The 21,858-nt window shown below is 49.5% G+C and overlaps 1 protein-coding gene across 1 annotated transcript in view; it reads left to right on the forward strand.

The window, feature by feature from the left end:
* Positions 1-21,858, forward strand: part of PAPPA2 (pappalysin 2) — an 89,570-nt gene that overhangs the window by 33,641 nt on the left and 34,071 nt on the right. The window contains exons 5-14 of the mRNA XM_039730236.1: positions 4,119-4,412; positions 5,058-5,250; positions 6,780-6,901; positions 8,381-8,873; positions 9,373-9,501; positions 10,518-10,609; positions 10,875-11,068; positions 12,192-12,326; positions 15,830-15,965; positions 16,145-16,364. Coding sequence (XP_039586170.1) covers positions 4,119-4,412; positions 5,058-5,250; positions 6,780-6,901; positions 8,381-8,873; positions 9,373-9,501; positions 10,518-10,609; positions 10,875-11,068; positions 12,192-12,326; positions 15,830-15,965; positions 16,145-16,364 — 2,008 coding nt within the window. The remainder of the gene's footprint in view (positions 1-4,118; positions 4,413-5,057; positions 5,251-6,779; positions 6,902-8,380; positions 8,874-9,372; positions 9,502-10,517; positions 10,610-10,874; positions 11,069-12,191; positions 12,327-15,829; positions 15,966-16,144; positions 16,365-21,858) is intronic.

A 21,858-nucleotide genomic window follows, 5' to 3' on the forward strand; every position in this document is an offset into this window, starting at 1 on the left:
GAGTCTGGAATGAGTTTTCTGAGAACTTAGAAGTAAATATTTTTAACTACAAAGCAGAAGGAGTCGAAGGACTTTCTTCAAAAAAAAAAAAATCCTTAACTTTCTGTGGTGGAAAGCCTTGTTCAAAAAACCCAGTAATGTAATAATGCAGATGCTTTGAACTTCATGTGTAGCTGCATGTGAACTGCATAAAAGTGGTCGAAAGGCAAGGGAATGGTGAACATTTGATGTTATAAATACTTTCTGTAGTTATATAAGCTGAGGCCAGCTCATATATCTGGCAGAGGTCAGTGGATGCTGAAGGAGGGCCAGCCCTTCCATCTGAGGTACCTTAGGCAATGGCATCTTCCTGTCTGACTAACTGTCATGCGTTTGTTCCATTAATTGCTCTGACTCAGTGTTTGGGGAAGACTGGCCCTGCAATGCAGGTTCAGCTTTGTGGTTTACTGTTTAAAGCTCCTGTGGTTACTTGGGAATGTCCTCTGGGATAACCCTGACCTAGGAACAGGTTGGCTTCTTTGGGACTGGCATAGGGCAGGAGTCCTTCAGCATTGACATAGATTCTGGCTAGTAGCAGAGAATGTCCTGGGAGCAGGAGCTTCCAGGGCTGTGTGAGTAAAGGAGAAGCACAGTCTACACCAGCACGAATCTGATGGGCTGGGCATCTCTTGTTGCTTGATCAGAGTGGAGGCTTGGCCTTGGGGACATTACCAGGTCTGCAGCTGGTAGGTCTGGCCTGGAGAGACAAGGTGTTGAGGTCAGACCTGAATCTTTCCAGCTGCCTGGACTTGGTTGGGTGAGCAAGTCCAAAGAAGTCTCTGGTTCACCTTCCTTGGAGTACTGGGCGCCCCGATATCACAGGGACATGGAAGTTTTTAGCTTTGTTGTGTAAATGCTGACCTTGTGAACCTCCCTAAGCTGATTCTCAGGCACTGAAAGCCCAGTTTAGCCCTTCTCCCAGGGCAGGAGGAGGCAGAGGTAAGAAGGGAATGCCTGATCTGCAGTGGAGAGAGAGGGGAGGGTGGTCCTGTTGGGATGTTATGAACACTTCCACATCTTGCCTTCTCATCCAGGATCCTGCAGAGGGGAAATAGAACTTCCTGGTCCAAAGCTGGGAGCACTCCCAACTCATCAGGGAGCAATGGGGACAGGGAATGAGGGGATAGGGATGTTCTGGAAGGCAGAGTTCTCAGGCTGTTTCTAATTCTGCCATTTAATTAGTTGTTAAAATGAGTACTAAAAATATGATCGTCCTTGTGGAGTGTGGGGGAGGAATGGAATAGGGGAAGCCAGCAGAGAGGAGGGGAGGGGACAGAGTACTGTGGCCTTGGCATCCCTCTCTTGTGACAGTTTTCTGCCCCCCTGTGCTGGAATCCCATTTATTCCACCACATGGGAAGAGCATTGGATTTCTGCAGGGAGGAGGGCTGGGCTGCTTGGTCCCAGGGTGCCCTGTGCCCCCGGTGCTCAGCCCCTTTCCCTGTGGTTACTGCTGCAGAATGCATGCAGGGCTTTCACGTCTCGTTTACTTGTTTATGAACCCTATTTTCTTTCTGTGTGCGCATTCCTTCTTTCAGACCTTTGGGCAGGCAGCCCCCCTGCCTTGCTCAGGCTTGGGTTTGGCTGTAGAGATGCCTTTTCTTTCTGTTCTCTCTTCTCTCATGCCCTGTTTGGATTGAAATGAGAAGCAGCTTTTCTTTTATGTGCCCACTGGGTTTCCCATCAATGGGATGCCCTTTGCTATCTATAGCATTTACTAGGGTGGTAATTGAGAGGGTGATGGCTTCCAGAAACCTAAGAGTTGACAGGAAAGAACATGAAGGTCCCAAAAAGATTTTTCAGCTTCTGTGCCTTCTTGTGACCCATCTCCAGGCAACTAAAGGGTAAAGAGCTGACTGATGGGATGCAAAGTCCTTTGCTCTCTTGTCTCACAACTAGGAAGAAAGGGAATGCAGCTACTTTGTGACCCATCCTTTGCCTCAAGCCCTGGGCAGAAGATCCACACTGTGGGAAGGAAGAGCAATAAACATGAATTTTGAGCTAAGAAACGGTGCCACTTGACAGGTCAGTGATGCCTCTCAGCCCTTCCATGGGCCACACACGCAGGATGTTCCACAGAAGATGCCACCCTCATTTCTTCACCCCTTGTTGGAAGGGCTTGGGAGAATTGCTCAGGGAGTCTCTGAAGGTCCCTTCCCAGCCCCCAGCTCAGTGTTCACCCAGCATGGCTCCCCCATGGGAGTCACAGACCTGCTGGTGTCTTGCCAGGGACACTGTGATCTGAAGAAAACCCTCTCTTGGAAGGAATGCCCTGTACTCGAGGACATGAGGTAGTCGGTAGTGCACGGAGCTGATCCAGGAGCAGATTTCAAGCAGCCTGTGTGGCTGGAGACAGGATCACACTGTGGCCACCTGCCAGCTCTAACTTTGCTGGCAGGGCAGTGATCATCAGCAGAGATGCAGTAGCAGAGGCTCTGCCGTGAGGTAGCTGGCACAGTAAATCCTCCAGGGCCCTGCAAAGGAGGGAGCAAGCTGTGCTGGAGCCAACTATTCACCACACTGCCATCCAAGCTGTCTGGGTTAAAAGTAGTTGTGTAAAAACAGCCTCCCGAGACATGGAGGGGTTGCCTGGAGTCAGCCTGGGCACATGCTGGGGTCTGCTTTTAGCACCCCTGTCTTGTTGATACTTCCCAGCCCTTGTTCCTCCACTGTAAGGCAGCATGGAAAAGTGGATGGAGCGTGGAAATGAGAAGAGAAAAGGGGGGAAATGGCCAGTGAAAAAACCTCAAAACAGGGAGAAAAATGAAGAGATTCCAAAGAAATTTTAATCTGGACAAAATAAAGGAGGCGAATAAAAGGAGGCCAGTGAAGCAAATTTTTTTTGTTCTTGAGCACCTTCTGTGGACAGTTTCCTAGCAGATGTGGTGCAGAGCCATGAGCACAGGGTGTGCATCCCAGGTCAGGAGCTGGAGATGCTGGCAGTGAGCAAAGGGAAGGCTCTGTTCCACCTGGCTTTTATCAGTATCCTTGATCCTTGTTCTTCCCATCACAGATGGGCTCACAGGAAAGGAAAAACCACTTTTCCTACAGCCACAGTTCAGTTTAGGGCAGGATGATCATGGGTCCTGTCCAGCTCTGTGCTGCTGCTCTCAGTATGAGGTGGCAGCTCTGGGGCAGTTTCTGGGGGACTTATGTGTGCTCATGCTCCAACATCTGTGACAGCTGAACCTGCACCAAACTGGCTTGGGGACAAACTGCCCCTCTGTGTCCCCTTGAGTCAGAGGCTGGGCTACCCCAGTGAAGAGGAATAGTTTTGTGGTGGTTTGTGAGGATCTTGTTGAGTTCATTTGCCCCTTGCTCACATGCAGACCCCACTGAAGGGGAGGAAGAGATCTTCCAAAGCTATGTCTTGGGAAATCCCACTCTAAAATACACTGAATTTGGGTCAGGTTTGTGGTAGAAGCTTAGTGGATTTCAGCAATGCCTCATGAGACTTTTAGTTTACCCCACAGAGTCTGGTTTGGAGGTGGAAGCAACAGGTCATGGGTGATTTCTCAGCAGGGGCAGGAGGTAGTGCACCTGAATCTCCATGTGGATTTGTGCTAAAGCTGGCTTCTAGTTGGCACAGCTGAGTGTGTTTGGACATTGCTCAGCACCTCATTGTCCTTACCTGCCTTGGGAGCTGGCCTGCCTTAGACACCTGTCTCGGCCAGGGAAGAGCTTCTGTCCTCTGCTTCAAAAGAAAGATGATCCCTGTAAAGGCACAGCATGGCTCGATTTGGTGCTCTGGCTCCAAACCTCCTCTGGAGCTGTGTGATCCAAAGCAGACGCTGAATTATAACTGTGCAAAAACATGCAGAGGGCAGCAGCAGCTGAAATGATTGAAGATGTTGAGGGGGGGATGGAGTGGTAGGAGGGGAAGAAAAACCATCCACCCTGTTCCAACCCAAGAGGGCAAAGGAGCCTCTTCCTATCCTAATAAGAGGCTGAATATGTCCATCTTTGGGTCTCTGTCTGTGGTCTGGAAGCACAATGAGGAGTTTTACCTCTCACATGGAGTTATAACAGATGTCCAATGTCCCTTTCTTGGAATGATGCTCTCTCTACTTGCAATTCCAGGTGGAGTTGTCCTCAACCCTGCTTACTACGGCGTGCCTGGCCACACCAACACCATGATCCACGAAGTGGGGCACGTCCTGGGGCTCTACCACGTCTTTAAGGGAGTGAGCGAGCGGGAATCTTGTGACGATCCCTGCAGGGAGACCACTCCATCCATGGAGACAGGGGACCTCTGTGCTGACACCGCCCCCACCCCAAAGAGTAAGCTCTGTCGGGATCCAGACCCTACCAACGACACCTGTGGCCAGACACATTTCACAGGAACACCCTTCAACAACTACATGAGTTACACAGGTAATGAGGAATCCTTGTTGGGAGTCACACGGGGTCACCTTCCTTAAAACAAGGGTTTCCCTCCCTTCTACCTCCATCAGTAGTGCCTTACCTCCCTCCCTAACCAACAGGGACCCTCCTGGTGTATTGGGATGTGTCAGGCAGTTTAACCACTTTCTTCCCTCGGGCTGTTTCTATCCATTCCTCTCTTCCTGCCAGCAGGTCGCTGGACACGCACCAAGGCTGCTCTCGTCTGTGTGTGTGCTTTTGTTCTCCAGTCGTGAAGCTATTTTTATTATTATTGTTAATTATCAGCCTCCTGAACCCTTTTGGCTGGGTTCCCACAGGCATGCCGCGGGGGGCCGGTGTTTCCCTGCCGTGCCAGGAGGACCGAACGGGAGGAGCAGCTCCGTGCCCCTGCCGCGGAGCCGTGCGGGCGGTGGCACTGCCCAGGTGCCGGTGCCGGTGCCGGGCAGGTGCGGGGACGTGCAGCTGCTGAGGCAGTGCCATCTTGTGGCTTTGGGGACACACGACACCGGAGAGCCCCGGCAGCAGAGCCACCGCACGCTGGTGCCTCCCAGCCCTCCCTAGAAGCCCCCGGAAAAGTTTACCCAGGAGCAAAGTTGCCGTGCCCTAGCCCTCAGTCCGGCCTCTCTTGTCCCCCAGATGATGACTGCACCAACAGCTTCACCCCCAACCAGGTGGCCCGCATGCATTGCTACCTGGACCTGGTGTACCAGCGCTGGGGTCACAGCAGGAAGCCGGCGCCCATCCCGATCCCTCCCATGGTCACCGGGCAGACCCAGGACTCCCTCAGCATCTACTGGCTGCCTCCCATCAGCGGGGTGCTCCACGAGAGGTGAGGAGCTGTGCTCACCCTGGTCCTGGGCTTGCACAGGAGCCTGCTGGAAGGGACCTGCTGGAGGGATCCTGCTGAGGGATCTCCTCAGCGTGGACCCCCCCAGTCCCCTTCCCACCCTGCCCGTCTCCAGCACAAGAGCCAGGCTGCTGCCATGGCCCCCTGGCGCTTGGGCTCTCCTGCAAGCTTCCCGCTCTCGGGGTGCCGGGAGGGGAAGCCAAAGAGCATCGGGAGGCAAAGCCAGCTCTAAAACCCCAGAATGCAATCAGGGGATGAAAAATGAGCTTCATTTAGCACTTATTGTATAAAGTAGCTATTTACCAGGAGGAAATGCAGCCTTGTGGTTAAGGCAGGGAGCTCGAACCACAAGAGCTGGGTTTCGTTCCCAACGCTGTCATGGACTCACAGAGAAGCTAACTGGGGGTAAGTCAGGAAACTTTTCAAGCCAGAGAAATGATGCCAAGGAGCCAGAGTTGTTTGGCTGTTGAGCAGTGCACAGCCATGAGTGTTGGGTGGATGTCTGTCTTCTCCCCACTAAGGGAGCCACCAAGACTTGAATACACCACCAGTGTCTCTATTCAGCAGCCCCTCCCACTAACATATTTCAGTTTCCACCAGGTTTTAGATGGTGAGACTTATTTTTAGGGGTTTATTTTTTTGGTCATGGGATCATAATCATGTACATGAAGAGCTTTTGAACAGGTTTTGAAGCTGCTGCATAAAGCTGTCTTTTATAATTAGAAGGAAAATGCTGTTTGATGGCAGCTGGGGCACTCTTGGGTCAGTGTTTGCTGACTTTTCAAAGAACAGGTGCTCTCTACAATGGCCCTTTTGCTCAGGAGCAAAGAGAGCACATACATGTCACCCCACAGAGAGGAGAGGCTCTGAGTGCTGGGTAGCCTCGAGTCATCCAAATAAATTGCTTTGTTGGGGAATTAAGTGATTTGGGAGCAGGAAAATATGGGTCTGGAAGGGAGGCTCTTTGGAACCATCCCAAGTTGTCACTCATAGCTGTCTCAGGAGCTGATCCATTGTGGCAGTCCTGAATCCCTGAGAAGAACTGGTCAAGGAAAGTGGCTGAGGCTGGCCCTTGTAATAGAAAAGTACCTTTATCTTTTCTGGAGAGCATGGCAATTGATATTATTGTGACTGGTCTGTATTACAATAATGCTGAAAGCCAAAACCTGACTCTAGGTTTAGCAGAGAGAACCTTATTTGCACCTGCTCTAGTCCAGAGGAATTGCCCTGGGATGTGCAGGGTCTGTTAGCTCTGACTGGCAGGGATGGGATTCATCCAAGACTACCCAGAGAGCATGGAGAAGAGGAGAAATTAAATCCAGCCTGTCCCATGGGCGCTCATATTTCCCTGTCTTTGAAGAAGCTGATTCCAAGCAGGGTGACACAGCCAGGGAGATTCTGAGATCTTAGCTCTGCTTCTCCAGCTTCCTGTCTGGTGCCACCTGGACAGATGTGGCTGGCTGGGGAGTTGGTCCTGCTTAGACATGGCAGGGTGTGTGCTCTGTCAGCAGGGAGCAGGACACGCTGTGTGACAGCTGTGCTGAGGATGGCACCTTCAGGCAGTACGTGCACGAGGCCTCTTCCCCTCGGGTCTGCGACTCCTCTGGCTACTGGACCCCAGAAGAAGCAGAAGGTAAATGTCTCCTCTCTTTTCCTGTATTTGAGTCCCCAGACAAAATCTTTCTGGTACAAGAAAAAGAATTTTTTTTTTTTTCTTTTAGAAAATCGGTTGTCTTCCCTTTGCAAGGGTTCTGTAGTGCAGGGAGGACTTCTTGGCACCCAGGAAAAACTTGGTAATGGCCAAACAGCTTTGGACAAACTGACTGGCACCCTAATATTAACCCAAATCATTGTTCAGACAGGTGGTGTTGAAAGATACTGACCAAAGGGAGAAGCATTTAACTGAAATCAGTCTTAAAATACAGATCTTGGGACCTCATTCAAAACCTCAGGGACATTCACAGACTTTGATGTTGTCTTGTCCACAGAGAGCGAGAGGAGCTCTGTGCTGAGTCCCACTGAGTCTATGCCAAGCCCTGGGCAGTCCATTCCTCCCTAGCCAGGCCAACAGCAGCTGGGCATTACAACTTCTCTTGTGCTGAGACCCAGATGTTGGTTTAGAGACCCACCTTGTGGGCACAGTGGTGACTTTCAGGGTCACACAGTTGCCATAAGAGCTGTTGGGCTTTTCTTGCTGCCTCAGCTCTTCCAAGAGCAGGGTAGAGGAGGCAGGAGACCAGGGAAGCTGATCCTGGGAGCTGTGTGAGGTGCATGTGCTGCTGCTGAACCATGCAGAGCCAGAGGACGTGGTTCTGTGTGTGTGTAGTTATCACAAGTGCTTGTTTGCTCTGATAAAAAGAGAGAGTTTGTGGGTTTCAGAAACTTTTAGATTTGTCTTAGAAGGCTTTGAATTGGTGCTGGGCCCTAAGAAATGCTTCCAGTGGCTGATGAAGACAAGGGTATTTCTACTACAGAATGGTAAATTCCAGTGATCCTTTCTGGGTCTGAAAAGCCAGCACTCCATTTCTCTTTCTGAGTGCTAATCCACCATCAGGGGAGGCAGGCTGGGGCTCTGAGGTTAGCCTGGATACTGTCCTGGAGGATCTTCAGGAAAAACAGCCTTCCAGACCTGCTTGCCTGCTTTGAACCTGGTCCCTTCCTGACTATGACCTGTCCTAGCATGTGCTTGTGCAAAACTTCAGTCTCTGCTCTGCTTGGAGTGTTCAGGTTCCTTTGGCAATGTTTCTGCACCGTGAGCCTACAGAGCAGGCTTCACGTTCCTCAGCTGTGTCTAGGCTGTCCCTAGATCTCTGCACTGTGTCCAGCTGCAGTGTGGATAACACTGTTCCCATTGGAGAGGGCTGTGAGTCACCAGGCCTGCTGAGCCTTGTGCAGATGCACAAGTACCCAGGAGCTGGGGGACCAGTGGGGATTATTGCTTTCCAGGGTGGTAGAGCAGGTGCCACCAGGTCTAGGACATGTGGGTGCAAACCCACACAGGTGTGCAGTTACAGCCTGCAGGTGCTTAAGCACCTCCAGGGAAGATCACCCCTGTGGGTCTCCTGTGAAGCCAGCTGTCCCCTGGTTTTCACCAGCTTCCTCCTTGTCCCAGGTCCTCCAGACGTGGATCAGCCGTGTGAGCCCAGCCTGCAGGCCTGGAGCCCGGAGCTGCACTTGTATGACATGAACATGACTGTGCCGTGCCCACAGCCCCACGGCTGCATCCTGGAGCTGCGCTTCCTGCACCCCGTCTACCCCGACTCTCTCACCCTCTGGACCACGTACCTCTCCACAGGCTCTCCCAAAGCACTGTCTGACATTGAGATCCTGACAGAGCAAGGGGAGTCCATCCACCTGGGCCCCCTGGACACCTTCTGCGATGTGCCCTTTACTGTGAAGCTCAATATCCCTAAAAAGATGTCTGGAGTGAAAATCTACACCTTTGACGAGAGGATGGAGATAGACACAGCCCTGCTGACCTCCAGGCCCCACAGCTCCCTGTGCTCTGCCTGCAGGCTGATCCAGTACCGGGTGCTCCGTGAGCCCCCATTTGCAGACGGGTCCCCTGCCACCCCCCTGCAGGTTCATCGCCACTTCATCGACACGTGAGTCACAGAGCTGCTCTGTCTTGGGCTGAAGGGGGGGCTGAGTCGGGTTGGATTACCTCCTTGTGTCTTCTTCCTTTGAATCCCTGGATGGTTTTGCTTCTGTTTTGTTTTCCTCCTGTCACCCTGCTCTGGGAATTACTGCATCCAGTGCCATTGAGCACGGCTGTGGCAGACCCACCATGCTAGCACGACCCTTGTCCATGAGCCCAGGTTAACTAGAAGGAGGTTATTAAACCCAGAAACATTTCCCCCATGAACACAATGAGTAAAATGATTATTCAAGCTAATTCCACTTCTCCCCAGCTCCCTTTTGAAATAAGCAGCATGGTACACCTAAAAGAGACTCTCTTCCCACAGGCTCTGCCTCTGGCAGAGTGTGAAGACACGTCAGATTGTGATACTGCATGGATGTATACACGTGATGTTTATAGTTGTGGTGAGCAAATCTCAGTGCTGCATTTGTTGCTGCTGCCTCAAGTTCTCTCTGTGCCTGCAGGGAAGTCACACCTGGGCAGGTGTACCGCTACCAGGTGCAGGTGGTCTCTGGGACAACCTCAGGAGAAGCCTCCCCACCACTCGTCCATGTGCACGGAGCACCCTACTGTGGGGATGGGAAGGTGGCCACGTAAGTTGAAAAACTCCTCAAGCTCTTAGCTGAGGTTCTTTAAGCTGTCAGGTCATCCTGCCCCAAAGGGAAGCAGCAGGTGGGTTCTCCACGCATGGGTACATGGCTGAAGCTGCTGTACAAAATCCCTCCAGCAGACTGAGCTGTAGAGCTCGTGTTTTGTAAAATGCCATATGCATAGGAGATGGAGGTGGTCTTTTTGAGAGGCATGGTCTGCATGAGGGGTCCAACCTGAACATCTTCTGTTCTTGACTTCAGAGCTTGGATTCTGGCCCATCTCAGTGAACTGTGGCAGAGCCCAACCCAAAGGATCTGCCTTTGGAAGTGGCAGTATAACATTTTGCTCAGGGCCCTGCAGGAGTGGCTTCTGCAATGAGCACAGTCCCACTTGGTGTTGTGTCCTTAGAGAGCTGTTCAGTCTCTGCTCAGAAACCCCAGCTCATGAGGGGTGCACCACCTCTACACTGAGAGAGCCCAATGCTTCACCTGCTCTGCCTGGGAGATAATTATTTCAGATTTCCTTATTTGAGCTTTTTCAGACTTCAGCTTCCAGGATACTCAGGATCACTTTCGTTTGAAACCAGTTTTTTTAGCAGGGTAAGGAAAGGGAAAGAGAGAGGAACCTTTTGTCCTTCCTTTCTCCTGCTTCCTTCTCCAGCTCCCACTGAACTCTAGCCCCATTTCAGAATCTCCTGCCTTCTCCAACACTTGCTTTCTCCAGCAACAGGTCTTCCTGATGCTTAGTTCTATACTTTTTCCATTCTCCCAGAGTTCTTGCCTCAGGTTTTACAGCAAAGTCACAGTACAAACATGTCCGCTCTCAAATGCTGTGACTTCAACTTCTTTTTATCCCCTGGCAAGGTGTCTTCTCTATCTAATTCGATGTTTCTTCCTTTTGAACTGCTTCTGTGGAAATAGAACCAAGATAAGGGGTCCTCACTCATGACTGGGCAGTAGCACAGGGGTGGGTGTTAAGTCAAAGGTGATAATAATACATTTGGCTGTTGCCCTCTTAGGAGCCTGGAGGAGGAATGTGATGATGGGGACTTGCTGGATGGAGATGGTTGTTCCAGGAAGTGCAAAAAGGAAAAAGGCTTCAACTGTGTTGGTGAGTCCAGCTGGACTGAGACAGGTCCAAATGGATTGACTCCTTTTGAGGCAGGGGTCAAAACTGTATGTTACTCACACTGCTCCTTAGAGCAGAGGGCCATGCACCTCATCACAGCAGAGCCTGGATTTGCAGCTGGACTGATCCATGGATCTTGTGGTGGGAAAAAACCCGGGCTAATGAGACAGCAAACCTCTTCTAATGAGAGGAGGTGTGTGTGCCTGGAGCCTGGTTTGTAAGCAGCTCACCCCTGTTCTCCCTGCAGGGGAGCCGAGCCTGTGCTACGTTCACGATGGGGATGGTGTGTGTGAGCCCTTTGAGAAGACAAGCAGCATGCTGGACTGTGGTCCCCACACTCCTGAGGGATATGTGGATCTGTGGGCAGTGAAAGCCTACGCCTCCCAACAGGATCCAAAGTCCTGCCCTGCTTCCATAGTCACTGGAGAGCCTGTTGTGAAGGTGAGTGAAGGCATGGACAAAAAAATTGCAAAGTCTGTGCTGGGGAAGGCACAAACAAAATCAGCTCTGGAAGCATTCATTGATTATTATCTTGCCCACCAGGGGCTGAATGGAAGACCTGGGCACTTCTCACACTCCTGTTGCATAGTCCCTGAGTTCAGGAACTGCAGTTCATGGAGAGGTGCTTCATCCTGGCAGGGAGCACCTTCCCCAGCCATGCATTTCACTGAACAGTGACCACGCCATCCCACCAGACAAATGCTCAACTTGGAGCATGTGATTTGTCCCACTGTTGGCTTAAAAAAAGTCCTGTCAGTCTAATACCTTATAAGGTCAGGGCCCGAAAGGATGAAATCACACACACATCAGCATCTGTACTGCTCCCAAGCCCTCTGATCTGAAGCCAAGGAAAAATCAATGGGAGCATTCCCATCTTTCATATGGGCTTTGGAGCAGAGCCTGGAGGGGATTTTGCCTGATTGGTGTTAACGTGGTGTGTATGTTCTTTTCTAGCAAGCTGAAGAAAGGCAAGAAATATGTAAAGAGATCACATTTAGCCCTTTACACATGTGTTTCTACTGATTTGATATGAGGAACGATCTTCTTGAGACCTGCAGCATGATTAAACTGCCCAGATACACATGTCTAATGAGGTGCCTTGGGCTCAGGTGTCTGTTCCTTCACAATGACACCTGTATCTCCCAGGTTTTGTCTGCCAGGCCCCTGGAGATGTCTGGGATGCCACAGGGCACTGAATGGAACAGAAGAGTGTTATTCAGGCAAATTAATCACACCTTTGTATCTCGTGAGCCCAGACAAAATCAGGATGCCATGGTCTCACCTGCCAGCTCACAGCTTGGCTCATTGTTTGTTACTCAGCCCCACAGACACCATGAGATGCTTAAACAACACATTTACAGCACTCCAAAATGGCAAAGGTCTTCTGTGCACATGTGTAGACAGTGAGATGTCACTTAGGAAGCCACACCCTAACTGCCTTCATGCTAAGAGCCACCTTGGGGTCCTTCTCAACACTTGTTCAATCTTCTTTGACGTTTTGTAGGTGCTGTTTTTCTCTCCTTTCCTTGCAGCCTTCTGGGTTGCAATAAATCTCTCCTTTCAGGTATGTAAATCCCACCTTCATGAGGTACCAAGGGACCTTTTGCAGGCTGCTTGGTTTCCCTGTGCTCCTAGCCAGGAGAAAGCTCAGGACCCAAATGAGAAGATGCTTCTGGGCGACGAGGGAGTTTGGCTCAAGGTAAGCGAGGGTGTGTGGTCAGGCACAAAGGATTTGTTTGTCTTTACCCAGCTCTAGTGACAAAACCCATCCTTTTCTGTCCTGTAGGAGTTACAGCAACCTTTAAAACTACTCATGCAGTACTCCATATGCTACTGCACTCTTTGTAAATCCCAAAATACCTGTGTCTGGATCTGTCCTAATTGCCCCAATCCCACTGAATTAACAATGAACAGCAAACCCATCCTGGGGAAGACTGCCAGAAGAAGGACTGTGCATGAAACCAAAATACCACAGAAATGCCTCGAGGCTGAGAAACAACTTGCTCCTGACTCTCCCCTGCAGTCAAGCTGTGCTTTAACACCCCCAAAGGGTAGGCACAGGCTGCATTTAAAGTCCTAGCTGCCTTTGTTCCAGCAGCAGAGGGCAGCTGGATATCCTCTACCATCCCGAGGGGTCCTGAGCACCCCAGGGTGCTGCTGAGCACCCCAAGCCCATGGCAGCCAGCTGTGGCACATGGGTCCTTCTGATGACTCCAGACCAGAGGTGGCATTTCTCTGTGCCCCAGGATGTTGGTCCTGCAGCCCAACAGGGGCTTGGGGACTGTCCCCAGGAGGGTCCAACCCCTCTGTCCCAGCAGGTAGAGGAGAGGGACAGAGGAGGGCTGAGGGTTAGGCCACTGGGATTTTTACAGCGCTGGGTTTCTGACCACAGGCACAGTTTAGAGGTTTTGTGGCTGCTGCCTGGTGTTGCTGGAAAGCCAGGCTCTGGCATGCTGCTCCCTCTGCACTCTGAGGGGCAGCTCGTCCTGTTTTGCTCAGGGTTCTCTAGAGAAGGCCTCTTTCCCCAGATGCTCAGACAGCTCAGTGAATCATCAAACCTCAGTCAACAAACATGGGGACTGCTCTGAGGTCCTCTAACTCTCAAAACCAACTTCCTTTAGCCTTCTAATTTTCCCTCTCTTCCTTGTCTGTGTGCTCACAGCCCAGTTTGTGGCTTCAGTCTCTGGCCATGACAAAAGTGCCTCCTTTCCTCCTTTGCTGAGGAGAAAGCAGTAATCCTCCCCCTTGGCCTTACCTAGATGAAAGCTTGCTTGCTTTCCACTTCTCAGCAGGGGTTAAAACATGTTACAGTTTTATTGGAGCTTGTGGTCAGCTCTCTTCCTCTATGGATGTTTATACTAAAGACTTTCATTACTGGTTCTCTGTGCACTCTCTAGGAGTGCTATTATTTTCCGCCCATAAAATTATTTATGGACTAGTAATAAATATGCCCTTTTTAATTTTTTTTTTTTTTAAGAGTTGGCCTGATTGGGAACATATTGGGTTAGGAAAGATGGCTTTTTGTTGACAATTTGCCTAGCACAGCTGCCTGCCCAGACAGGAATGGTGCTGTTGATGCACATGTGTACCCATGTGCATGGGGTGTTTGGTGTCCCCCAGCTCCCAGGGCATTTTAAAGCTGCTGCACCTGTATCTCCCGGGTTAGAGCTGCACCACAAAACTCATCAGATGGTAGGAATAACTTCTTACAGCATTTCTGAAGAGGTGGCACTGATGAACAAGAGGAACTGCTGCGTCAAAGGATCATGGAATGGTTAGGGCTGGAAAGGAGATTTAATGCCCTCTAGTTCAAATCCCACTGCCATGAGCAGAGACACACTAGACCAGGTGGCTGAGATCCCCATCAGATCTTGGGTGCTTCCTGGGATCCACAAGTGCTCTGGAAAGCTAGTGCCAGTGTTTGACTGTGCTCACTGTCATGCTGTAATTCTCTTGGGGGCAAGAGGGATGTGTGTCTGTGCCACTGCACACAGCATCTGCCATGTCCCTTGGGTCTGTCTGCACATGCTAATCATTACAATTTGCAGATCTCCAGCCATGCTTTGTTCTCAGTTTTTAATACACCTGATGAGGAAAGACATCAAAATCACTTGTAAGCAAGTCAGGATGTGTAATGCAGGAAATTAAGTAAGAAGCGGGGAGAGGGGGGGAGAAAAATTAAGAAGATAGCATGCTGTGGCCAAGCACATAATATGCATTGGAAAGGATTGGGATGTTAATCAAGGCAGCTGCTATTGGCCTAACCTGGGGCCAGTGCCTTTCACTCTCATGCAGATGTAGGAAGGGAAAGACTGAACTCTTCACCTCAAGATGTGTAGTCCAGGGAAAGCCTCACCTGACTTCTCCAACTACCTCTCCTCCCCTGAGGAACCACACTTCAAGGCTGGGTTAAAATCCTCCAGGTCCTTGGGTTTCACAGCTGTAGCTCTGTCTTGGGGGGCTCCTTGTCTGTGAGCACTGCTGGCTCTTCTCTCCCTTCTTGCTTTCCTGTTTCTTTTTCCTTCTTCCCCCACTTATCTCACCAGGGGAGACAGTGGGGATATACCAAATAAAAACATTGGAGCCCTCTGGTCCACTCCTTGCAGCCAGGCAGCCCTGTAAGCAAGCAAGCCCTGGTGAAGGGAGCAAGAAGACACCAGTGGGGCCATGCTGATGGGGCTTTTGCTGATGAGCACCTCCCTGCAGGGTGGGAGCCCCGGGCTGAAGCCCAAGGTTTTCTCCTGTTTGCGTGTGTGAACAATGCCTGACGTGGCATGAACCACCCTGAGGCTAAGCTGCCATCACAGATTGCATGGCTGTCCCCTCCATTCCCACAGTCTGCTCCTTGGGCTGTGCCTGGCCAGCCAGGACTTGTCTTCTTTCCAAATACACCTTTGCCTCAAATTTCTGAGCTTCCTCCACGCCAGCATTCCACAAAAACACTGTATCGGGAGGATCTTGATCAAAACACATCCCAGCACTGGGGAAAGGGGGGTACTGGGGTGGAGGAGAAAAACATTTCTGTCTTCTTACTTCCAAAGAACATCTGCTCTGCCATGATTGATGCCATGTGTTTCCCAGCTACTTCCAGCTGCCTTCAGGGTTGTAGACAAGTAGCAAGTTGCTGGCTCTCCTAGCAGGCAGGGCTTCTTCCCATGAATCTTTCCACGTGTTGGCTGGGGGACAGTTTGCTGTTGCAGTGGCTACTGGGGACATTCTTTAGGCTTGTTTTGTTTTTTGTCTTTTTTGAGGGCTTTTTTTTATTGGAAATATTTTGGTGGCAAGGCTGGTAGCTGTTTTCCATGGGTGTCTCACTTGCCTGGCCAGCTCTGTGTAGGCAGAGCTCCTACCGAGCCTGGTGGAGGGGGAGCAAGAAAGAGGTTATCCAGGTCTTGCTTAATTTAAAGAGTAGCAAATGTGGATGCTGTGAAGATGCAGTAAATTTATGTCAAGGTGGGACTGAATGTGTGAGGAGAAGGCTAGTAAAAGGAAGAAGGGAAATTCAGAGGGAAAAGACTGTTTTGGCTCCCTTCCTTCCTCCTCCCCACCTTTTCAGCCATTTGCAGCCCTGCAAGGTCTCTGACCCCTTATTCCTGCTCCTGCTGTCCTACTGCTCCCTCTTCCTCTCTCTTGCCTGTATGGGCTCTGAGAAGCTGTATTTGATGTGCCTGCCCTCAGAGTGTCTCCTGCCCTCTCTCCTAGGTTTGCTTTGAGAGACCTGCAGTGCCCAGCTCGCTCCTGCTCTTCCTGGCCTCCTCTGGCACTGTCCCAGGCCAGCAGCCCAAGCCGGTGGTGGCCGTGCAGTTGACTGACACAGAGGGACAGAACCGCTCTTTGGGTGAGAACCTCTGTCTGTGGGACACCCAGAGCCACCACCACAGCTGTGACCTCTCACTGCTGTCCTCTGCTCCCCCTTGCAGGATCTTCTGCCTTCCAAGCCGGTCTGTTGGGGGAGCAGATGTCAACCAACATCCCAGCAGCGGGACTAGTCACTTCTTTCTTTGCCTTGTCTCACAGGGACGTACGAGCTGTCGTGTCAGCACAACCCCCTCACCATCAACGTGACCCACAGCCACGAGGACCCACTCTCCCAGGTTGCTTCGGTGCTTTTCAACTTCTCCTCTCCACGTGTGGGCATTGCAGCCGTGGCCCTGCGGACCTTGGCTCAGCCTGGCTCCTCGGGCACCCTCACCACCTGCCTCCTGCAGCAGGAGGGATGTGGCCAGCAGTGCTACAGGTAGGGATGGTCTCCTCAGGGCACGTCCCAGTGGCCACCCGGGGTTGCTGCTCTCCTCTGGGAATTTGTGTTTGAATTCTGGGGTTTGCATTGGGTGCTTTGTGACTATCCTCAGATGGCTTTTGAGGTATTGTTGGAAGATCTGCTGTGTTGAGTCTTGATTTGCTTATCTTGCTGGAGGGAACGGGAAGGCAGAAACCAGATCTTGTGCATGGCCTCTGCATCTGTAGAAGACTGTGCTAAAGGACTGATTCTTGGTGGGAAAACCAAGAGAAGTTTGAAAATGGCTGAGAAGTTATCACCGGGAGTTTTTGCTGAAGCTGAAGCTTCTTCAGCACTTTCTTTACAAGCTCAACCTCCATCCATTCCAGTCTTCCCCATGCCACACAAGGTGGGGATGGAGCTCTCCTCATCCTCTCTGCTCTCACTCCTGGTCCACCCAGGCCCCTCACAGAGTCTCACACTGCCCTGCTGAACATGGTGATAATGCCAACAGAGGCCTCAGCACTTTAAATCTGCCAAGTCTGGCTTTGCTTGCAGATCCCAGGCTCCCTGAAGCACACATGTGCTGATCCAGGGCTCCAGTTCAGCCAGTTACTCAAACCACACGGAATACTGATTTTTGAGTTGAGCTTTGCTGGAGCTTTGGGGTTCTTAAGCACAGAAGGGCTTTGTCTAGGGTCATCTCATTGCTGTTCTTGTCATGTTCCTTCTGTTGATGGTCTGGATGGGTGAACATCTCTGATAACAAATGAGCATGTGTGTGTGTGTTTGTATTAAAGCCTGTGGAATTGTGGTACAATTGATTTATGTCGAATTCTGGAAGCCATGAATATCCTGAAGTTGCTTTTTACTTCTTTTTTTTTTCTTTTTTTTTTTTTTTAAGTGCATGTGTGATTTATACAGAAACATAAATCTTAGTGAGTCAGTATATAAATATTATTCTCAACCTTACATTAAAAGATCAGTGTTCACCTGAAATGCAGCGTGTTTCCTCCTGGTAGCTGTTACAGCAATGTACCCACATGCTTCTAAGACCCTGGCCAACTGATGTGGTTTTTCAATTACATTTTCTCATCCCTTAAAATAATCTTGCATTCTTGTTTCTTGAGAGCTTCCCCCTTCTCCTGAGAAGTGACTGCAAGGAAGAAAAGACTCACTGGACACAGCTAAGCATTGACTGGGGATGAGGAGATTCCCATATAGGGGCAAATAGAGAGGAAAATAGATATTTTCCTCATAAAAGTCACATTATAGCTGAAGCACAAGCCAGTTCCTGTATTGCCAAGGCACACCAAGCTGTGTCCCTCTTCCAGGGGCACAGCAGGATCCCTGTGTCTCCTCTTCCTCATGTTGCCCTCCCCTAGGCTCCCCATGGCCTTGACTTCCCAGCAACACACTGAATTACAGAATATGTGTGCGCCCTTAGCAAATACTCAAAGTAAATCAGATTCCCAGGGTTTTCAGAGTAGAAAATTCTATTTAGAGTATTGATCTCCAGAATTAAAGTCTTGAATATTCAGGTTGGGGTGGGTTAGGCTTACAGCCTCAACTAGCCACACTAATAATAAAGGATCTTCCTCTGTTAAGTCAGGAAACATTCAAGTATGCCCCCTTTATTATATTTTTTCAAATCTGTTCTACCTCCAAAAGTAATGCATTGTAGTCTTTTTAAAGATTAACAATTCATTTCATATAGGGTAGATGGATTCTGGCGGTGGGCAGAGGGGGGAAATCCCCTATAATCCAGGAATAGAAAATCTTCATAGGCTGAGAGACATTTGACTGTGAAAGACCACAGAACATCCATGTTGTTCCTGCAGAGAGCTGAACTGACCGTGTGCACGCAGCAGCCTCGTGTACACAGTGCGTGCGTGTGAGGGCTTTCCTAAAATAACCTGAGAAAGGACAGTAACAAAAGCAACAAAGAAACGAGATTTCCTGCCTTCAGCCTAGAAATACTCATTGCCAAAACAATAAATATATGACAGGTTGGTATTTCTGTAGCATCTTTCATCTTGAAGGATCTTGCAGTGCTTTGCAGGCTGGGGAGAACACAGAGATCGTGTTTATGCTGATGAAATGCAGCTTTCTCCAGGTCAGGGTGCAATAGGTGTTTGCCCCTAGAAAAGCACATATTTGTTTTGAAGAAAGTGTCACCTTTTGGACCCACTCAAGGTGCTGAAGGTTGGCAGAGCACTTAAAATCCAAAGCAGTGCAGTGTCCTCACTGCCATCACCAGGAGCCCTCTCTGCTGTCTCTGCCAGCAGATCAGGGTTTGTCTGTGCATTCTGCTCCCAATCACAACCTTATGAGGTCAAGCAGAAATCCGACTTTTAACACTTTTCCACCCAGGAGACCCAAAGCTTCTGGCTTTCATCCTTTTCTTTGCATTTTTAAACTGAGCTCAGTCCCTCCTGTTTAACTTGGTGTAGGCTATACGCTGAACCAGGGGAACATTTTTCATTTCCTCTGTTATGTGTATTTTTAGCTTGCTTTTATTTTCAGTGTGTTTTATTTTATGTTCACATATGCTGGGAAATGCCTGGGTGGGTTCACAGGAAAGGTGCTACAAAAGGTGATCTGCTTTGTGTTTGTATTTCCTGTGTGCAAGCTCTCCTCTGCTTCCCCAAAAGTGCAAAAGTGGGCATAAGGCATCAAGGGGAGGGGGGTTTGGATTCCTTTAGTATGAAAAGTGGAGGTGAGGGAGAGAAAATTAGATGGAGGAGGGAGTTGTTTACATATTTTCAATTGATAAACTTTATTCAGCAACGAGGGCTGTTTCCCAAACAGGTTTTGTTTGGTTTGTTTTCTTTCTTCCAGGCACCAGATTTATGCAGGGTCAAGTTATGGGCTGCACGTTTGATGGCATGAAGATTTATGGGCACCCTGGTAGACATGCTGGTGTCTTATTTCACTGAAATGTAGAATAGTTTGGGTTGGAAGGGACCGTAAAATCCTGATTCTTTGCCTCTGGCTTAGGGTGCCCCGTGGATGGAGTCCCTGTCTCTGGAGGGATTTAAAATATGTAAACATGGCACGAGGGGACATGGGTTAGTGGTGGCCTTGCCACTGCTGGGTTAATGGCTGGACCTAATTTTACAGGGCTTCTCCAGCCTAAACATTTGTGTTTCCAGGGTCCTGATGACCACATTTCCTGGGGAATGGGCTCATTTCTGCCTTTGAGACCTCTAGAGGTGCTTCTCCTCCAGCATCAAAGCCTGTTGACCTCTGGCATGTCTCTTGTGGGTCCCTGACTGGCTGATGGACAGTGGTGGCCAAGACTGTTCTGTAGAATATGTTACTCATTTTCATTTAAACTAAAATTTAAATTAAACCTGTCATAGGTAACCCTTGGATGGCCAGACACCATTTCATGGACTGCCCCATCCCATTTGTTCTCTGCAGTCTAATAAGCTTCTTGAGGTTAGTGCTCTATATATGGGCTTTTTTGGGAATGCTCAAGATGTCTTCTGCCTTTCCCTGAGAATAACCAGGAAAAAAAAATATCTCCTAGCACAGGTTTTTCACCAATTTGATCTTGAGTCAAACAGTAACTGAACAGCTTTCAAACAGGGTGCTTGGTGTCACGTCATGGAGAGGGTCTGATGCATTGTTCCAAGCAGAGCTGGCCCCAGATACATTGAGGGAATGTGACTTCCAACACAGATCAGTTCAGTTCCCATGTCCAGTGAGGAAGGAAGCAAGTACTGGAGACCCCAGGTTTGCCAGCAGAGCCCTTGGTTTTCTGCTGCAGCCAGTCTCCCCATTCTGCCCTGCCCTTCCTGATGTCGTACACAGGCACAGGCATTTTTCACAGGGACTGGATTAAATGCATCCTTCAGAAGGGTCTCTTATCTCCTTTCACAAGCTGCAGGAGGTGATGAGTGCACCATCACCCCTGCTGAGCTATTCTCATATCCAGTAACCCTCTCTGCTGAGAAGGTGCCTCTGATTTCAAGATCAAAGTTGTTGCTTTTGCTCCATCCTTGTCAGAAAGGTCTGAATGCCTCCTGCCAGCAGACAACTTTTCTGTGTCTATGTGTCTGTACAGAGATGTCAGATCCCCTCACTCTCTCCTCTCTGTCATGATAAATATTTTTTTTCTCCTCAAATCTTACAGCACAAGTCTTGCAGCCCAGCTATGGCTTCTGCTTCCAGCTGCCTTTTGAAATCCCTGTGCTATTTTTATGTCTTTCATGGTGATGGATGTGGCTCAGAAATTAATTCCCTCTGGACAAGATGAGAAAATGAGGTGGAGCGTGGTCCTGTGGAGATCGGATATGGATAAAGATGTTCTTTGGGTACAGTCTGTCCTGGCTGAGGTTGGGAAGGTGACTCCACCAAACCTGACATCCCATTCACCCTCATTTTCTGTCTTTCTACACAACTATTTTGGTGTAGTGAACAACAACAAAAATACATGGAAAGGAACTGTCTGGAAATAAGTTATGTGCTCTTACTTCTTTTTTTTCCCTTTTCCACTATGGCTATGGAGGGGCCAGCAGGTCATTTGATGTCTTGCTGGTGCCTTTTCTCTGTCTCTGAGGCGGATGACAGCAGATGACTCACAGGGATGCTACTTTTGCCAAGTTTCTTTTGGAGTCACGTAGAGAAGCAAACACCTTTTCTTGAGATGGCAACCTCAGTGCTGATCGTAATCAAAAAGCATCACCACCGTTGGGTCTGTACACGCAGCCTGCTGCCACAAGGATGGTTGCCATCAGATTTACGGGAAAAGTGAGACCTTTCACCTTGCCTGAAGGGAGACATTCCCAAGTATTTCCAAAACACCTTTTCTCATTTCCTAGCTATTCTCTTCTGCTAGACCGCATTGGGGTAAACACCTTTTATCTCACTGATGTTGAGTGTTACAATCCAGGCTCCACCAGAGTATGTGCAGTGATGACTTTCAACTTCAGGAGATTTGGCCAAAGCCTTTACTTTTCTGTCGACATCTCCTATAACCCCCTCTTCCCAAAAATTCGCACCATGAGAAGAACTTACAAGTTTTCTGCTGTTAAGAGCTGGATCTTGGTGATAAGGGATGTTTCAGCAGCAGTCTTGGGGTTGAAAGCCTGAGTAGACACTACAGCAATGTATACGTGATTTATTATACTCAGACAGCTGCACTGCTTTTGACTTGGCTTAGTTTGATGTGGGTAAATCCATCAGTATTTTCTGAGTTGCATTAAGTAGTTGCTGTAAAACATGAAATTTCAGCTATTTGGAATTTGGGATTTGTCACAACAAAGTAGTGTTACCATACTAGTTTTGCCACCACTGGCTTTACATGCTCTGTTGCTGGTAGTGGCTGCCTGCCTTTATTCTAGAAGGATGAAGAATCCCAAAGGAAAAGTTTTGCTCTAGTTTATAGAATTGTTCCCATTTCAGAACAAAGCTCTTACCATTCTGGAGCATTTAGGGCCATCACTAGGCAGAATTTCACAGATTTCCAGACCTGAAACTTTCTTTGATGTATAAGTTATGGGAC

The sequence above is a fragment of the Passer montanus genome, unplaced genomic scaffold, assembly GCF_014805655.1.
Source record: "Passer montanus isolate IOZ18808 unplaced genomic scaffold, ASM1480565v1 scaffold71, whole genome shotgun sequence".
Lineage (NCBI taxonomy): Eukaryota > Metazoa > Chordata > Aves > Passeriformes > Passeridae > Passer > Passer montanus.